Below are 14,203 nucleotides of genomic sequence, written 5' to 3'. Positions count from 1 at the left end.
GTGGGAATCTGGTGGCACAGGATCTGAGCAGCCTGAAAATGCTGACATTTTGTTGTGAGAGAGTGTTTTAAGGTCCTGGTGTGGCCCAAGGGGGTGAAGGGGATGCACCACATTTGTAGAACCAGAAACACACCTAAAAGTACTTGCTGTGACTTTCTTTTGAGGTATAAAATAAATATGAACCATTTACATTGTGACTAGTGACAGGGAGGGGTTACTTGGTTCCTTCTCAGCTGCAAGGTGGATGTTTTTATCTTCCTATGTTTGAGGCCTCATAATTTCTACAGTATCTACTTAAGCCTCCCTCTTTGCTCAGAAGAGTTTTTTAGGAGCAAGGGCATTTACTGTCACTGCCTTGTTCCATATCCATGATTTTTAGCATGGATCACCATCACAGAACATAGAGGTAAACTTTTTCAGTTTCTCAGTCTTTAGCCTAATCTTCTGCAATGCTTTTAATCAAATGCTTCTCTCTTTGAGGGATGGGAAGGAGAAGGGTATTTGGAATCAAACAAGCTTCTCCTGTGGCTGAGCAGGGTATAAATGAGGTACAGCCTCTCCTGCCAAGGGTGCAGATGTGCTGAGGCTACAGGTTGACCCAAGAAAAAGTTAGACATGGTAATGCAGCAGGTCTGCACAGGTAAATTCCTTCTACAAAGAAACTTTTTCAAGTCAGCATTGGTTGGTTTGGGTTTTTTTTTTTTTCCCTTATTTACCGTTGAAATCTAGGCACAGGTTCAGAGACTTGCCTGGCATTAAAAGGACACGGAGCACAGCTCTGCAGATCACTGAAAGACCTTATCTCCTCTTGCTATCCCCAGCAAGATACTCAAGCACACCACAAAAGTTCCTCTGGTATTAAAGGATCCTGCAACAGCAGATGGCAGTGGAAAGAGGCGCAAGATTTCTTCTGACAGGTCCAAGCCTAGAGTTCTGCAGTCCCTGAACCCTAGACATAAACAGAAGAAAAAGGAACATCTTGTTATAGCAAAGAGAGAGACAGAAAAAGAGCAAATTAGACATCACAATTTTTAACAATGTTTAATTGATAAGCTGATGATGTTTTTAAACTGAGAGAGGGGAAATTTAGGTTAGATACGCAGAAAAAACTCTTCACCGTGAGGGTGGTGAGGCACTGGCACAGGTTGCCCAGAGAAGCTGTGGATGCCCCATCCCTGAAAGCATTCAATGCCAGGTTGGATGTGGCTCTGAGCAACCTGGGCTAGTGGAAGGTGTCCCTGCCCATGGCAGAGGTTTTGGAACGAGATCTTTAAAGTCCCTTCCAACCCAAAACCATTCTGTGGTTCTGTGACCAAGGTATAACCTGTGAGTGGAATCGCTTGCTAAGTGCAGTGCCAGTGACAGCAGAACATGGCAGGGCTCTGCTGTAAAGGACACAGAGCTCCCTATGCAAGGCTTCCTGGCACAGCCAGAGGGACAGGAGGTAAGAGCAGAAATTGTAAGGCCTTTGCAAGCTGCTGCTGAGTTGTCCAGCTGAGCTTTAGCCCAGCAAATCAGCGCACCAAAACCACACCAGGGCTGCTTCAGTCAGGGTAGGGCAGGGCTCCAGGATGAGGCCAAGTGAAAAGGCCTGGACTTGTGCCTGCATTTACCAAATGCTGTGCCTATTGGAAAGATTTTATATATTGCAAATAAAATCCAACTTGATGAACCCTTGGGGCAAGTGGAAAAGGAGTAAGAAATGTTGCCTGCCTGGAAATTACAAATCTACATGTATAGCTTATGTAGAAGAATTGAAGTGAAAGACTCGTATCCAAATCACTGAGCATAGGGAAGGCAATACAGAAAAGGTTTGAAGACATCATAACACTACAGCACATAATAGGGTACTGCAGTTACCATCGGCTCTTTAAGCACTCCCTTGTGATGAACTGGACAGATACCCACTCTATCACCAGGAGTTGGAGTTGATCCAAGTGAGACACCAGAGACTTGATGCAGCTTGCTATGAAGCACTGCTAGAGCTTCTACATCATATACCTGACAGCATCCTGACATGAAATGTTTGGTCCAGCATGAGTGATTTTTTTTTCACCAGACAAGTCATTCACATACTAGGGTAAGTGACAGCTTTGGTGCAGGCTGATGTGATTATAATGATAAGCTTGTACAAAAAGACTAAAGCTCAGCATGTTTAATTCTGAGGGTAATAAAACTGAAAATGCACACTGGGTTTGTGATTGATTCCCTATGCATAGAAATCCATAAATCAAGACAAGATTTTAAATTAGGCAGGACTGTCTGTGCCATACCATGGAAATTAAAGCAGGGCACTCAGATCTCCTGTGCTTTGTGCAAAAGGACTGCATACAGAGTGAGAGCAAAAAGTATTGTTGTGTGACAGGCCCCTGTCAGCAAGATGACATCTTCTGGGCAGAGCTCCCCACATGCTCGATAGGGAGACTTTGACCATGAGAGGATGGAAGAGAGGTAGAAAAAGCTCTCTTGCTTTTGCTCCTGTAGTCAGTCAGCCTTGCACATCTTCCCCTGGGCAGCTTGTTCCCTTTTTGGAGGGAGCCTTTGTGTGCTACCATTGCTTTCACCCTCAGGAAAGCCTGCCACAGGCTGTACCCTTACTGCTACACCTGCTGAACAAGAAGGTTGCACATCCCACTGGTTACATGCTCCTTGGAAGGAAGAGCTGCCACTCTTCACCTGCCCCTTTCCTTTCCCCAGGAAGAATTTGATCTGTTTTCTCCAGCCTTCACCTCCAAAAGCATTACACTCCAGCCCTCCTCTCTTTCAGTAAATATTCACTTCCCAAGAGGTCTGAGTATCTGAAGGATGTTTCCTTCCCCTCCCTTTGCCTCGTACCTACCTAGAAGCACGCAGACTTTTCCCTATCCAAATGCCTCTCTGTTCTCACTGACTCAAATTGCCAGCTTCCTGGGGAAGGAAGAGCAGATGGTCCAGCCCTCATGTCAGACATTTACCAAGGAAGGAGCTTCAAGGTCAGTAGAAGAGGCAATAAAAGACACATGGTGTCTTCAAGCTTCACAGCTCGTTTCTCAGTGTAAGTGTTAGCAGGAGTCATCTTTGATGTGGGGCACAGCACAGGGGGGGGAACCTGATCCCCAAAAGAAGCCTGAGCATAAACTGAAATGTATTTACCAAAAGACAAAAGGCTTAAAATGGGAGATCTTGTCCAAAAGGATTTTAGGCCTTGAGGAAGGCAGGTCACTGGGGCACTCCAGTGGAGTTCAATGAGGATGAAAACAGCAAGTTGAAGGCTGAACAGAAGGAATGGCATTAAAAAACCAAAAAATTACTAGGTCAAAGAATAAAAGACAACCAAAGCATCCAACCATCATCCAACATTTATCCTACACAAATCCAGCATCTTGCATCTTGTGGCAGGTTAAACAAGAGTTTATGTTAAACTCTTGTTTAACCTGCCACAGGTTTGCAACGTCAGTGAGTGGATGGTGCCTCTGTGGAAAGGCCATCCTCTAGTGCCTGATGATGGCATTTTTTTGGCATTTCAAATCTCTATAATTTCTCCCACTTTGAGTATTTTTTTCTCTTCTACTGCAAAGGGACCTTGCTCCCATGGGCAGCAGCTCTACATCTGCTCTTCTTGTGAGGTCTCAGTGCTGCAAGAGCCTCAGTATGGTCAGCCCAAGCAGAAAATCCTCAGTAGCCATTAATTTGCTGGTCTAATGTCAAATCATGTCAATTGAATGCTTTGCATTTAAGGCAATTTTGCTTTGCAGTCCAAATCAAAAACCAAACAAATCAAACACTTTAGACACCAAGTGGAAAGGATTAAACATTTATTTACATACAGATACACATGTAAGTAATTTCTAAGTATAAAAAGGACATTACAAATAAATGTGAAGCATCATACATTCATCATCCTGGTCATCCAAAACACATTCCTTTCTCAAGCCCACTGTACCACACTTGACCACAAGAACTTAAAGAGACAAGCCAAATGCTCCTGACAGTGAATGATTCACATTTTGGTGATTTGCTAACACCTATACCCTCCCCAAAGACAGCACTATCCCACCAATGAGATCAATTGTCTGACCAGCTGTAGTGCATTTTCTCCACTGGAATGGTTGTGCTTGATCAACAAAAACCACATCCTCTCCTCATCCTTCTGGCCAAATGTTTAGGAATGAAGGCTCTTGCTAAAATTCTGTACATTGTGCTAAGTTCACAATTGTTGGGGAAAAGACAGCAGACCTTTGTGGGAAAAACTCCAACACAGAAAATTCCTTTAATGCTGTGAATTCCCTGGCATGGATATGACAAACAAAATGCTGCTGTTAGTGCTTAAGCAGATTTTTAAACTACAATTCAAACTATAGTTGATGGTGTAAAATATACTTTGTTCATACTGTAAAAGAAATTACGTGTTTCAATGTTGATTTGATAGTAATCAAAGCTGAGGGTAATTCAGGTTTTCTCCTGAGGAAATGAAGATGCCTTTGTAGCATCTCTAAAAAATTATCATAGCTTTCAGGAAAGAGGAAATGTTTCAGATGCAAAAGTCTAAAGGTAATGCAGAGCATGACAAACTTGTCAGTTAGATAACATTACAAAGGGAAACAAGCCAGTAAACATAAAATTAAAATGCCTACTCAAAGTATGAATGAATTCAAATGAGAACAGGGTGAGTCTTTCTGTATAGATCAAAAGCAGTTTGGAAAAAATCTTGTGATCTGCAAATTCACAGAACAGCCAAATATGTGCAGCAGAACAGAGTGAAATGGAAATAAAAGAGCAGAAAGAGCCTTGTCCCATATTGACAGCTGAGTGACTACAGCTGCTCCAATCTCAGGGTTTTGGTTGTTTTTTTTTTTTTTTTGTTTTGTTTTTTTTTTCCTTTTGTAAACAGCTGTAGAGAATAAAATGGATGTGGCATATCTGCAGTGCATCTTATTATGCTAAAAACTATGGCATATTTTAAACTACTTCCCTAATATCCAGAGATATACTTGTCACTCCCAATCAGCATAGTAACAAGCACTGGGCTTGCTCCATACTCTCATTAGAGGGCCTTTTCTCCACTAAAATGTTGGCTTCAGAAGATAGTTTTTCCCCCTTCAGTGCTGGCTGTGGGTGGGGGGGAGTGGTAACCCTTTCTTCCCAACAGTCTGTAAGAACTGAGGCAATGGTGATGCTTGAAATCATAGCAGCTCTCCCCACCAGAGACCAAGTATTTTATTCCCCCTTTATTAAAAAGTAAAACTGGCATTCCCTCTCCTCTGCTTGCCCTTCTGTAAAGACTCAGCTGCTGGGACACTGCGGGACACTGCATTTACTAAAGCTCAGTGGCAATGATGCAACCCCAGCCCTCAGAGACATCCACAGCACCCTGACTCCCAGTGACAGCTCCTCCTCCACACCACCCCAAGTCTCACTGGATGGAGAGCAGCACCCACCTACTCGCTAGAGAGCAACTCATTTGCACCAAACTCCCATAAATTCTTAATGTCTGAATCTTTTTTATTGGTCCTGTAAAAAGGGAAGTATTCCTTACAGGGTGTCCTGGCTGGAAGGGGCTTATTGAATTATTAACTTTATGTCCATAGTAAGAAGCTCGAGGTGGCACAGAAAATGAGTCTGTGCTGCTCTTCTTTCTAACTAAAGCAGGAGTCAGATCTAGTGTTTCATGCAATCAGATCATTCCTCCACAGTGCTTGAGGCATGAGCAGTAATTAGAGGAGATTCATTGATGAGAGGTACTAAGGAATCAAGCTTTGAGAAGTGCCAAGGCTTGCATTCGTGTGACACCAGACACTCCAGAGCCCTTGACTGCTGCCCATGAAAGCCTAAGAATACTTTTAACATCTCCTCTGCCCCAGGGAACTGTGCACAGCTAAAACCATGACTGACACAGGTTTTGGCCATATAATTTTTTGCCTGAGGACCAGGCATTCAGAAAATGCTCACCAGAGACACCACCGCGTACTCATGAGTGGGCATGTCCTTGAGAATGTTATCCCAAAATAAGCATAAGTGGAAAAAGCAAAGGTGCAAATGTAAAACTGGCATCTGTTTTTGAGTAATATTGTAGCACTAACCAGAGCTAAAATTATCTTCTGAGCTTACTGGAAAAGGATAACTTGTTCAAAAAATGTGGTCACATCCACCAAGTCCTAATTGCAAGTTATTAACGTGAAAACAGAGACAATCTCGGAGTATTCTAAACCCAGCTTCTGTTCATCCAGACAGATAAGCTGAGCTGTTGATCCTGGCTGTGCTCTTAAAACCAGTCTAATTTTTCACTGACAACATTTACAGCCTAAATTACACTCATTGCCGCCTCATTTTCTGCTCTGTCTGGGTTGTCTTCCCCCAGTTATGCCATTGACTGTATTTGAAGGAGCAAGCTTTAGAGATGAGGCTTTTTTTCTGGATATGTGGCTCCCACTGGGAAAGAAACACACACCTGTAACTCACATGACATAGTTTTTACTTCTGGTTTAAGTTACAGCTTGTTCACATGAGGGGAAAGGTTGTGATGGCGTCTGTGAGTGACAACAGCTAGTGATCTATCCCAGCTGGATATGGTTCAGTACAGCAAAGGCAACTTTGGGTCAGGTGAGTGAGGTGGTGATTAGAGGGGTAAGTCAGAGAAGGCAGCATGCTGCTTTGGGAGCCCTGAATCATGCTCAGCATGACTACCCTTCTGTCTGCTTTCCCAGCCAAGACAAATCCTAAACTGAGGCAGATGTGAGGTCAGTAACATTTATGGTACATTTAGCTACAGCTCAAGTGGATGATTGCATTTCAAAGCCGTCACCAGTTCCAGTTGAGGCTGCTCTGCTTAGGATGCACTGCATGCTTATAAGAAATCAAGCTATTGTTTCACCACCATTCATCATCATAAGACAAGACTGTCCTTCAAAATGATGACCTTTGAACAGCAGTTACAACAATTATCCACAGCAACAAGAGGATAGAACTGATGCAAGGAAAAAGGGTGATGTCAAACCCAAAATTTGTTCAGATAACAAAGTTTATAAAAAGAGGAAGAAAATACGTTGATTTAACATGGTTTTCACTAGTAGAATGGATTAGAGTATTTCCTTTGGCTCCAGAGAGTTTTCTGGTGGGCCCTTATGTACAGAGATATTTAGAAAAGGATGGAGCGTTTCCATACTTGGAATTCACCAAATATCCTCTAGAAACACCTTTTTCTAACTGAATTAACTCAAAAAAGGACTTTGTTGGTAGAGTTGGTAGGAGCCAATCACATAAGGATATTTGGTGCTTTGACACTAAAAGTAAAATAAATGCAGAATTTCAGACTAAATTTCAAAGCAAACCTTTAAGAAAGCCCAGAGCAATCAAAATCCTATCTATGGATGCAATTTTAAAAGAAAATGGGATGGAGAAAATCCTGAACACATGGAGCCATCTCTTTACTTGCATTTTCTACTCCAGAGAGTCATCTTTCCATTGCAGAAATGGCTGTAGCATTCATTTCTGCCCCACAGCTGGGAGAGGGTTTTTGCGAGTGTCTCCAGCCATTTCTGACCCCAACGGCACCACAGGTTCCCAAAGGGCACCACAGGTTCCTACATGTTTGCTCAGCCTGTTTCAGTAGCTGGAGAATTTCACCTATTTTCCAAATGAATTCAGTCTCTGACTGCAGGAATCATGCCAGCTCAACATTTCAGACTGATTTGCAGACAGTCCTTCATACTGAAAAGAGAAGAAAAGTGGAAAAGCAGCTGAACAAACAACAGTTCCTTAGGGATAACAAACAAGGCAAAACCCAGTGGATTTGACTCCAACTAATTGCATCCCTTGTCAGCAAAAGCTCTGGAAAGCCTGTTGTCCCATGTGTGTGCACCCACCGTGCTTCTGCATCACTAACTTCGACTTTCCCTCTTTTCAAATCACTGTCTCCTGTGTCAGCCCCAGTCTGCTCCTGGCATTACTGATGCAGAAGGAATTCGATAGCCATTAACTGCTCAACCTAGACTAGCAGGAGCCAACTGTTACCAACAGTCATCTCCAAAAAAACACAAACAGCACCAGCAGGCTGACAGATTTTAGGGGCTGTTTCATGTGTTCTACAGCAAAGAACAAAGTATCTTGCCTGATAATTTGTCATGTGTGGTTTTCATTAAATAATGATCATAGAACCATTTAGCATTCAGTACAAACATGTATCTGACTGCACGCTCAAACAGCTTACCTGGAGGTCAAATCAAGACTTCAGGGTTCGAGGTAGGAAGAGGCACCCAGCATCCCCTTTCTTTACAGAGTTCGTAATTTCACTTCTCCCATCTTATTTCTTTGACCTGAAGGTTTTTTTTTTTAATTTGGGTTTTTTGTCCCCTAGCATTTTCATGGGGGAATTCAAATATGGACAGAAGGGAGTCATGACTTGTCTCAGCAAACTCCATGTCAACACTCAGTGCAAAACTTCACAGCAAGTTCTTCACACCCAGCCATCTGAAGCACTGAATGTTTGGTGGTTTACTCAAGATCAGCCTGACTGAATCAGTGGCTCCCACTGGAAATCGGAGTTTAGACCATCCAGTTTTCAGAGATGCTTGTATTAATCTCTGCTAACAGGCTTGCTAGATTCAGCAAACAGCTGTTGATCATCCAGTACTGGCTTCTGCTTGGACATAATCATTGTGCTAAAAATGTCATGAAAGGGTCTCATTACAGGACTACTACAAAAATTAACATTCAGCCAGAAATAAGATTACTCTATGGCTGTGAATATATCACCCTCAAAACACATTCAAATCCAGCAACCACACTAAAAGCTTGGCTCTTGTGACAGTAGAGAACATTCCCAGTCAAATTTGGCCCCATTATATAAATTCTGCGAGGGTTTTGGATACTTTATCCAGCAAGCATCACAAGGGTTTTACTGACAGTTCTCTCAAAAATCTAGCAAGGTGTTTAGTTGGAGAGCTGATTATCACATAATTGGGATTTTTTATTTTTCAAGACTCTGCAGTTGATAAACTTCCTCTTCCAGTTGGGAAGCCTCCAGCAGTGGATCAGACTGTAGAAGAGAAGCCCTCAGTACTACAAGGAAAGTTTGGCTCTATGCTCTACAGAGATATTCAGAGGCGTACAAAAGTAACTCCAGAAAAGGAGTTACTACAATAAAACACCACTTCAACAAGAGGTGTGTTTGCAAACAGCAGAAAGAGAGGCGAGTCTCAAACTACAGCTTTGGTTTATGGCTGCGTAAGAAACGTTGCACATACGATTGTTTCCTTTCAACGTTTTAAGTCTACACAGAATAAACACTGAAAGGAATCAGTTCAAATTTGACCGGAGAAGTCAGATCATCTACTTGAACATCAGCCCAACCACTGCACTCCACCCCACCACGAAAGCACATCACTGTCTGGATATGGAGTCCTTACACAAAGATTCATTAGCAATAAAAAGAACCAGTGCTTTGAGGTTGCTAGTAGGCAGCTAGTCTCCAAAATCATCACCTACAGATTAGGAAAGCATTGGGAAAAGATTTAGGCTTCTAAAAATCTCAAAGTAAATAGCCAAGAAAATAAAGTTAGCAGTTTCTGCTATTTGACCAGCTCAGTTTTTTCAGTCATGTTCCAGATCCAGAAGTGATGCAAGGAGCACTTTAAAATGCATTTATAGTGCTACGTGGCAGGGATGAAGATTCCATGCCCAGCTTTGATCTTTTTGGAAAACAGGCTGAGTAACCCATGGGTGTGTTTAATTGGGCAGTCTCCTTCCTCCTTGATTAAACTGATCAAAGAGCCCTGCCCTATTTGTTATCAATTATATGCTGACAGGTCCAGCTTCAGGGACTAAGAACTGCTACAAATTAAATACACATGGTATTGATTTTTAACTTGAGTGTTACCTGCCACAGAACACCCTGAGCCCAGCTCTAAAGAACTACCTAAGAGCTGTACAGAATCAGCTGTCTTGGGTACTCTTCACAAGCTCAAATGAAGCTGCATTTGGTGATTTGGGGGAATGCTCAAGGAAAAAGATACTGCTCTTCAGCACAGATCACATGGTCCAGTACAGCAGAAGCCACCAAAGTCCCACACATTTCCAAATCCTCTGGATTACATGAGCAGAGGCTGAAATGGACCAGAGCGGAGCAGCAGATGATGTGTCCCCCAACATCTCACACTTGCAGAAGCTCTTTACTAAATGTTACCTAAATGACAAACAAGCTTCATACCACAACTTCTACATCTTTCTTTTACCACTAGTCATAAAAATGACCTTAAAATAGGAAGAAAATATTAAAAATGGCCATATGACAAACCAATCCCCCCTCTCTCTGACACAGAGTCAACTTCCTGTTACAGATCAAAGGCACAACATGATGCAGCCCAAAAAAATCTTTCCAGGAAACAAAAAAAGCATTTCAAAATGCCTCTTTTTTTTAATTGCTATATTTTTCAATAAGTACTTACTGGCAGCTTTTTATGTCAATACAAAAGCTCTGTTATAACGTTCAGTAAAAGCCAAATAACAATAAATTGATTAACTCTAAATTGCAGCATATCACAGCCATGTAATCGCCAGGAGAGATTTATCCAGATTAGCTAAACTGAACTCAGACTCCTAAATATAATTGTTTATGTGCGCATTCACTATCTTCTGATTTTGCTTCCATGCCAATGTGTAAATTTGCAATGCATTGTATGGCACGAGAGGTGGAGTAACATCACAAACTCCAGGGTGCTTCCACTTCAGAGGTTCTGTAGGAAGAAGTTGCCTAAATGGTTACATGTACCAGGGTTTGGGATTAAGGATGCAAAGCATCAGGTAAATAAAATGACTCTACAGCCCTGAACCTAAAAGCTACCCTAGCAGAGAGATCAGATACCAAGAAGAGACCTTAAGGAGCACCTTTGAGAGCAGTTCCACAAGGTGAGAGCTGGATGGAGCAGCATGGAAGGACACCACTTGCAACCCATTGCTACTTCCACTTACCATCAAACAAACCCTCTACAAATTTGTACTCCTGCCTTCCAACAAGAGCTGTATCTACAGGCTTTGTTTTTCAGCTGCACACATTGCAGACTGCCAGTTCAGACTGTGCTTCCTTTAAACCCTTGTACGCCATCCATGCACGCACAAGACTTTGGTCATGTCTGGTGCACTTTCACCAAGTCCACCAATCACCTTTCCCAAGGCTAACTTTTTACATCAGGACATGACTAATTAGAGGAGGAATGGTTAATTTATTTATTTATTTTTATTTCTGGAAAGTCTTTTCATCCTTTGTTGAATATCAAAGAAGCACACAGTCCTTTCCCACTATGTTCAGGCCTAGAAAAAGAGGTAATGAGATTTTTTTATTTTTATGAACAGTGCTTATTAGTGTTTTTTCCTAACCAGTCTAAGTTACACATTCAGAAGAAAGTAATGTGGTAAGACTAGGTTTGGCCTATGGAATATTTGCTGAACTGCTAGCACCAAAGGGAGCAACTGAGCCATATCCATGTCTTCTTCAATCTTGAAAATGCTGCTATATGTAACTTTCTTGTTTATTCCATGTTTATGAAAGTGCCTATAGATGAGAGACATAACACTATTTCAAACACCAGAGTCCTCCATGAAGACGCAGGGGCAGACGTTATGTACACATCCTACGAGCTCGCTCTCTGACAGCCCAGAAGATTGCCAGAGTAGTCCAAAGTCAGCATTCATTGTTGCGTTTCTTCTTACTTTGTTTTACTTTAAAAAGGATCAAACACATTGTTCTGTAAGAGAGATTTTGATCTCTTCAGTATCTTCAAGAAAGGCTGGTCTACTCTCCCACAGAAGGAAATAAAACAGCTCATGTTCTGCATTACATGAAGCACTTGTGCGACTCTTCCTTTTCTGACTTGCTCCACAGACTGCAAGAAAAATTAAATTTAAACCCTGTTGTATTCTGCTACATTGCCATGCAGCTGGAACCATCAGCCTGCCATGCTTCCAAGACTGTAACCTGACTCTGAGTAAGCCAGATGGGTCTGATTGGCAGGAACTCCTTCAAGTAGATAAATCCCAGCATAGAAAAAAAAAAAAAAATCCACTTGGCCCAAGGCAGAAGGGGCAATCACATGCCAGCTCTTTAATTAAAATTACAGCAAGTCAAGTAGCTGATACTTTTCCCCTCTCCTGGTAAGGGGGATGAGACATTGTTCACAAGGGTGTTCTGTCGTGCCTCGCTGATCAACCGGCAGGCCAAGTCCAGGAAGAGTTTTTCCACATTATCTGATTCTTTTGCTGATGTTTCCAGATAGTACATGTCCTGTGCTTCAGAAAACTCTGCAGCTCTTTGCTGGGAGACTTCCCTCTTATCAGCTAAATCAATCTTATTACCTGCATTGATAAAATATTTTAGAAAATGAGTTAATTTAATTTCAAAACCAAGAGAAACTGAGGTCTATAAAGGATAAATAAGAGGATAAATAAATTGGTTTGATATATGTATGGACAGTAATTTGGATATGTAACTCCTAGTGCTTGCTCTCCCTTCCAAATAATGTATTCCCTGAAACACCCAAGTCCATTTAATATCAGCTCTTGTAATGAAATATGCCCTGGGAACGTCCAAGCCAGTGTGCTTTAATTTAGCACCAGTGTGTCTGTTTGCTGCATTATCAACCAGCATTAAAGGATTTCCATGCTAACATCTATTGAAAATTCTCCTGTGCTTGCTCTGAGGAGCACTTAATGTCAATTATAGCATATGAGACACTAAATGTGATATTCATCATGTTGTTACAAGCTTTTTAAAAAGCCTGGCATGGAAGGAAGGTTCCCTATTTCAATATTGCAGTGTAGGATTTGTCTGTGGAGGCTGGAAGAGGAATGGCCTTGCAGGGCACTTGCAGAGTGAGGTGGGGTGAGAAATCAACCCTTTGGTTCAGAGGGATCTGTCTAGCAGAGAGTCGAATAAAGCCTCAAGCCAGCATCTGATATGACTATACACTATTGCTGGCCGCTCAACTTCAAATGTGATGTTTCTGCTGTAAATTAATCTTTCAACAAAGATAACAGACCAGGACCTGCAATAACAGGCTGCTCTGTCCACAGACTCAGCAGGTTCAGGAGGAGACCTCTCCTGACCCCATTCCTACCAGCAATTTTGTGAGAGCTCGTGGGAGAAAAAGGTGGTGCTTCCACCAGAAAGCTTTCTTTCATTGCCTTTCCCTCATCCAAGATCTCCTTTCCCAATAAAGCAGTGTCTTGGACCCACTGCCTGCACTGAAGTTACCCTTCTAAACAGATTATCATCCAACACAGGTGATTTATGGGTGTCATAATCTTCAAAGGGTGCATTATGACTAAAATATGATTTATATGTTGTGCTGTAGATGCTAGCAATTAACCTAATGTTCACTGAAAAAATTAATGTACATTTGTTAGTCATTTATTAATTATTTCTGCACCATTTGTACCATACTCATGGAGTATGAGTTTCTTGTATGGAAGCTCTATAAACCCCACAGCTCTATAAACCCCACTTGAAGTAGCTCTGGGGCATGTTAAACTCAAAAGACTTTTTTTTCCTTTAAAATACACTTTTAGACACCTCTTACAATGACCTAGATTTTTTCATTTAAATAGCAAACTATTAAAGGTGACACTGTAGCATGAAACTTCTTAGCTTTCCCCAAGTTATTTTTCCACTGTTCTTTATATATTCTTGGACCTTTAAAAGCCAAGCCCCAATTATCAGATGCTGAAAGCAGAGCATGGAAAAGCACTGGTAGGCAAAATAACCTTCCCCTTGCTTGTAGCAGACAGATGGCCTGAGGTCTGTTTTGCCTTGAGATGAAGCTCTACAGATTAATATAACATTCCAGTGTTTATTTTTAGTCTCCCTAAAATCCATGCAAGAACATCCAGTTTTCCAGCTCTGCTCCACCTATGAACGCTATGATCCACACAGCCATCAAGTCCTGATGTGGTTCCCAGATCCTGACCACTTAAGACAGGACTGGTTGTCGCACACCTATGGAATACAGCAAACTGCAAACATCACCAGCTCGAGCAGGTCCTCACTTATTTGTGGAGACCTGAGCTTGGAGTCGCAAGGGGAACTGCTCCATCCTTAGCTTGGTGGTAAGCTGCACCATCTACACTTCAGTCACTTATGGTGGAAGCATCCCTCTCCACACACAATAGCCTTAGACCCCAAACAGGACCACCCTTCAAGGGGTGGCATCCTGAACACCACTTGGAGCACCCTGGG

The 14,203-nt window shown here is 42.1% G+C and overlaps 1 protein-coding gene across 3 annotated transcripts in view; it reads right to left on the bottom strand.

Annotated features, from left to right (window-relative positions):
* Nucleotides 1-3,777: 3,777 nt before the first annotated feature.
* Nucleotides 3,778-14,203, bottom strand: part of RAB30 (RAB30, member RAS oncogene family) — a 48,766-nt gene continuing 38,340 nt past the window's right edge. For all 3 annotated transcript variants that reach the window (XM_053935008.1, XM_053935007.1, XM_053935009.1), the window contains one exon: nucleotides 3,778-12,324. In XM_053935008.1, the coding sequence (XP_053790983.1) occupies nucleotides 12,074-12,324 (251 nt within the window). In that variant the 3' untranslated portion in view covers nucleotides 3,778-12,073. The remainder of the gene's footprint in view (nucleotides 12,325-14,203) is intronic.

Source organism: Vidua chalybeata, chromosome 2, assembly GCF_026979565.1.
Source record: "Vidua chalybeata isolate OUT-0048 chromosome 2, bVidCha1 merged haplotype, whole genome shotgun sequence".
In the NCBI taxonomy this organism is placed as follows: domain Eukaryota; kingdom Metazoa; phylum Chordata; class Aves; order Passeriformes; family Viduidae; genus Vidua; species Vidua chalybeata.
Note: the sequence above shows the minus strand (reverse complement) of the source record. Positions and strands in the feature narration are given on the sequence as shown.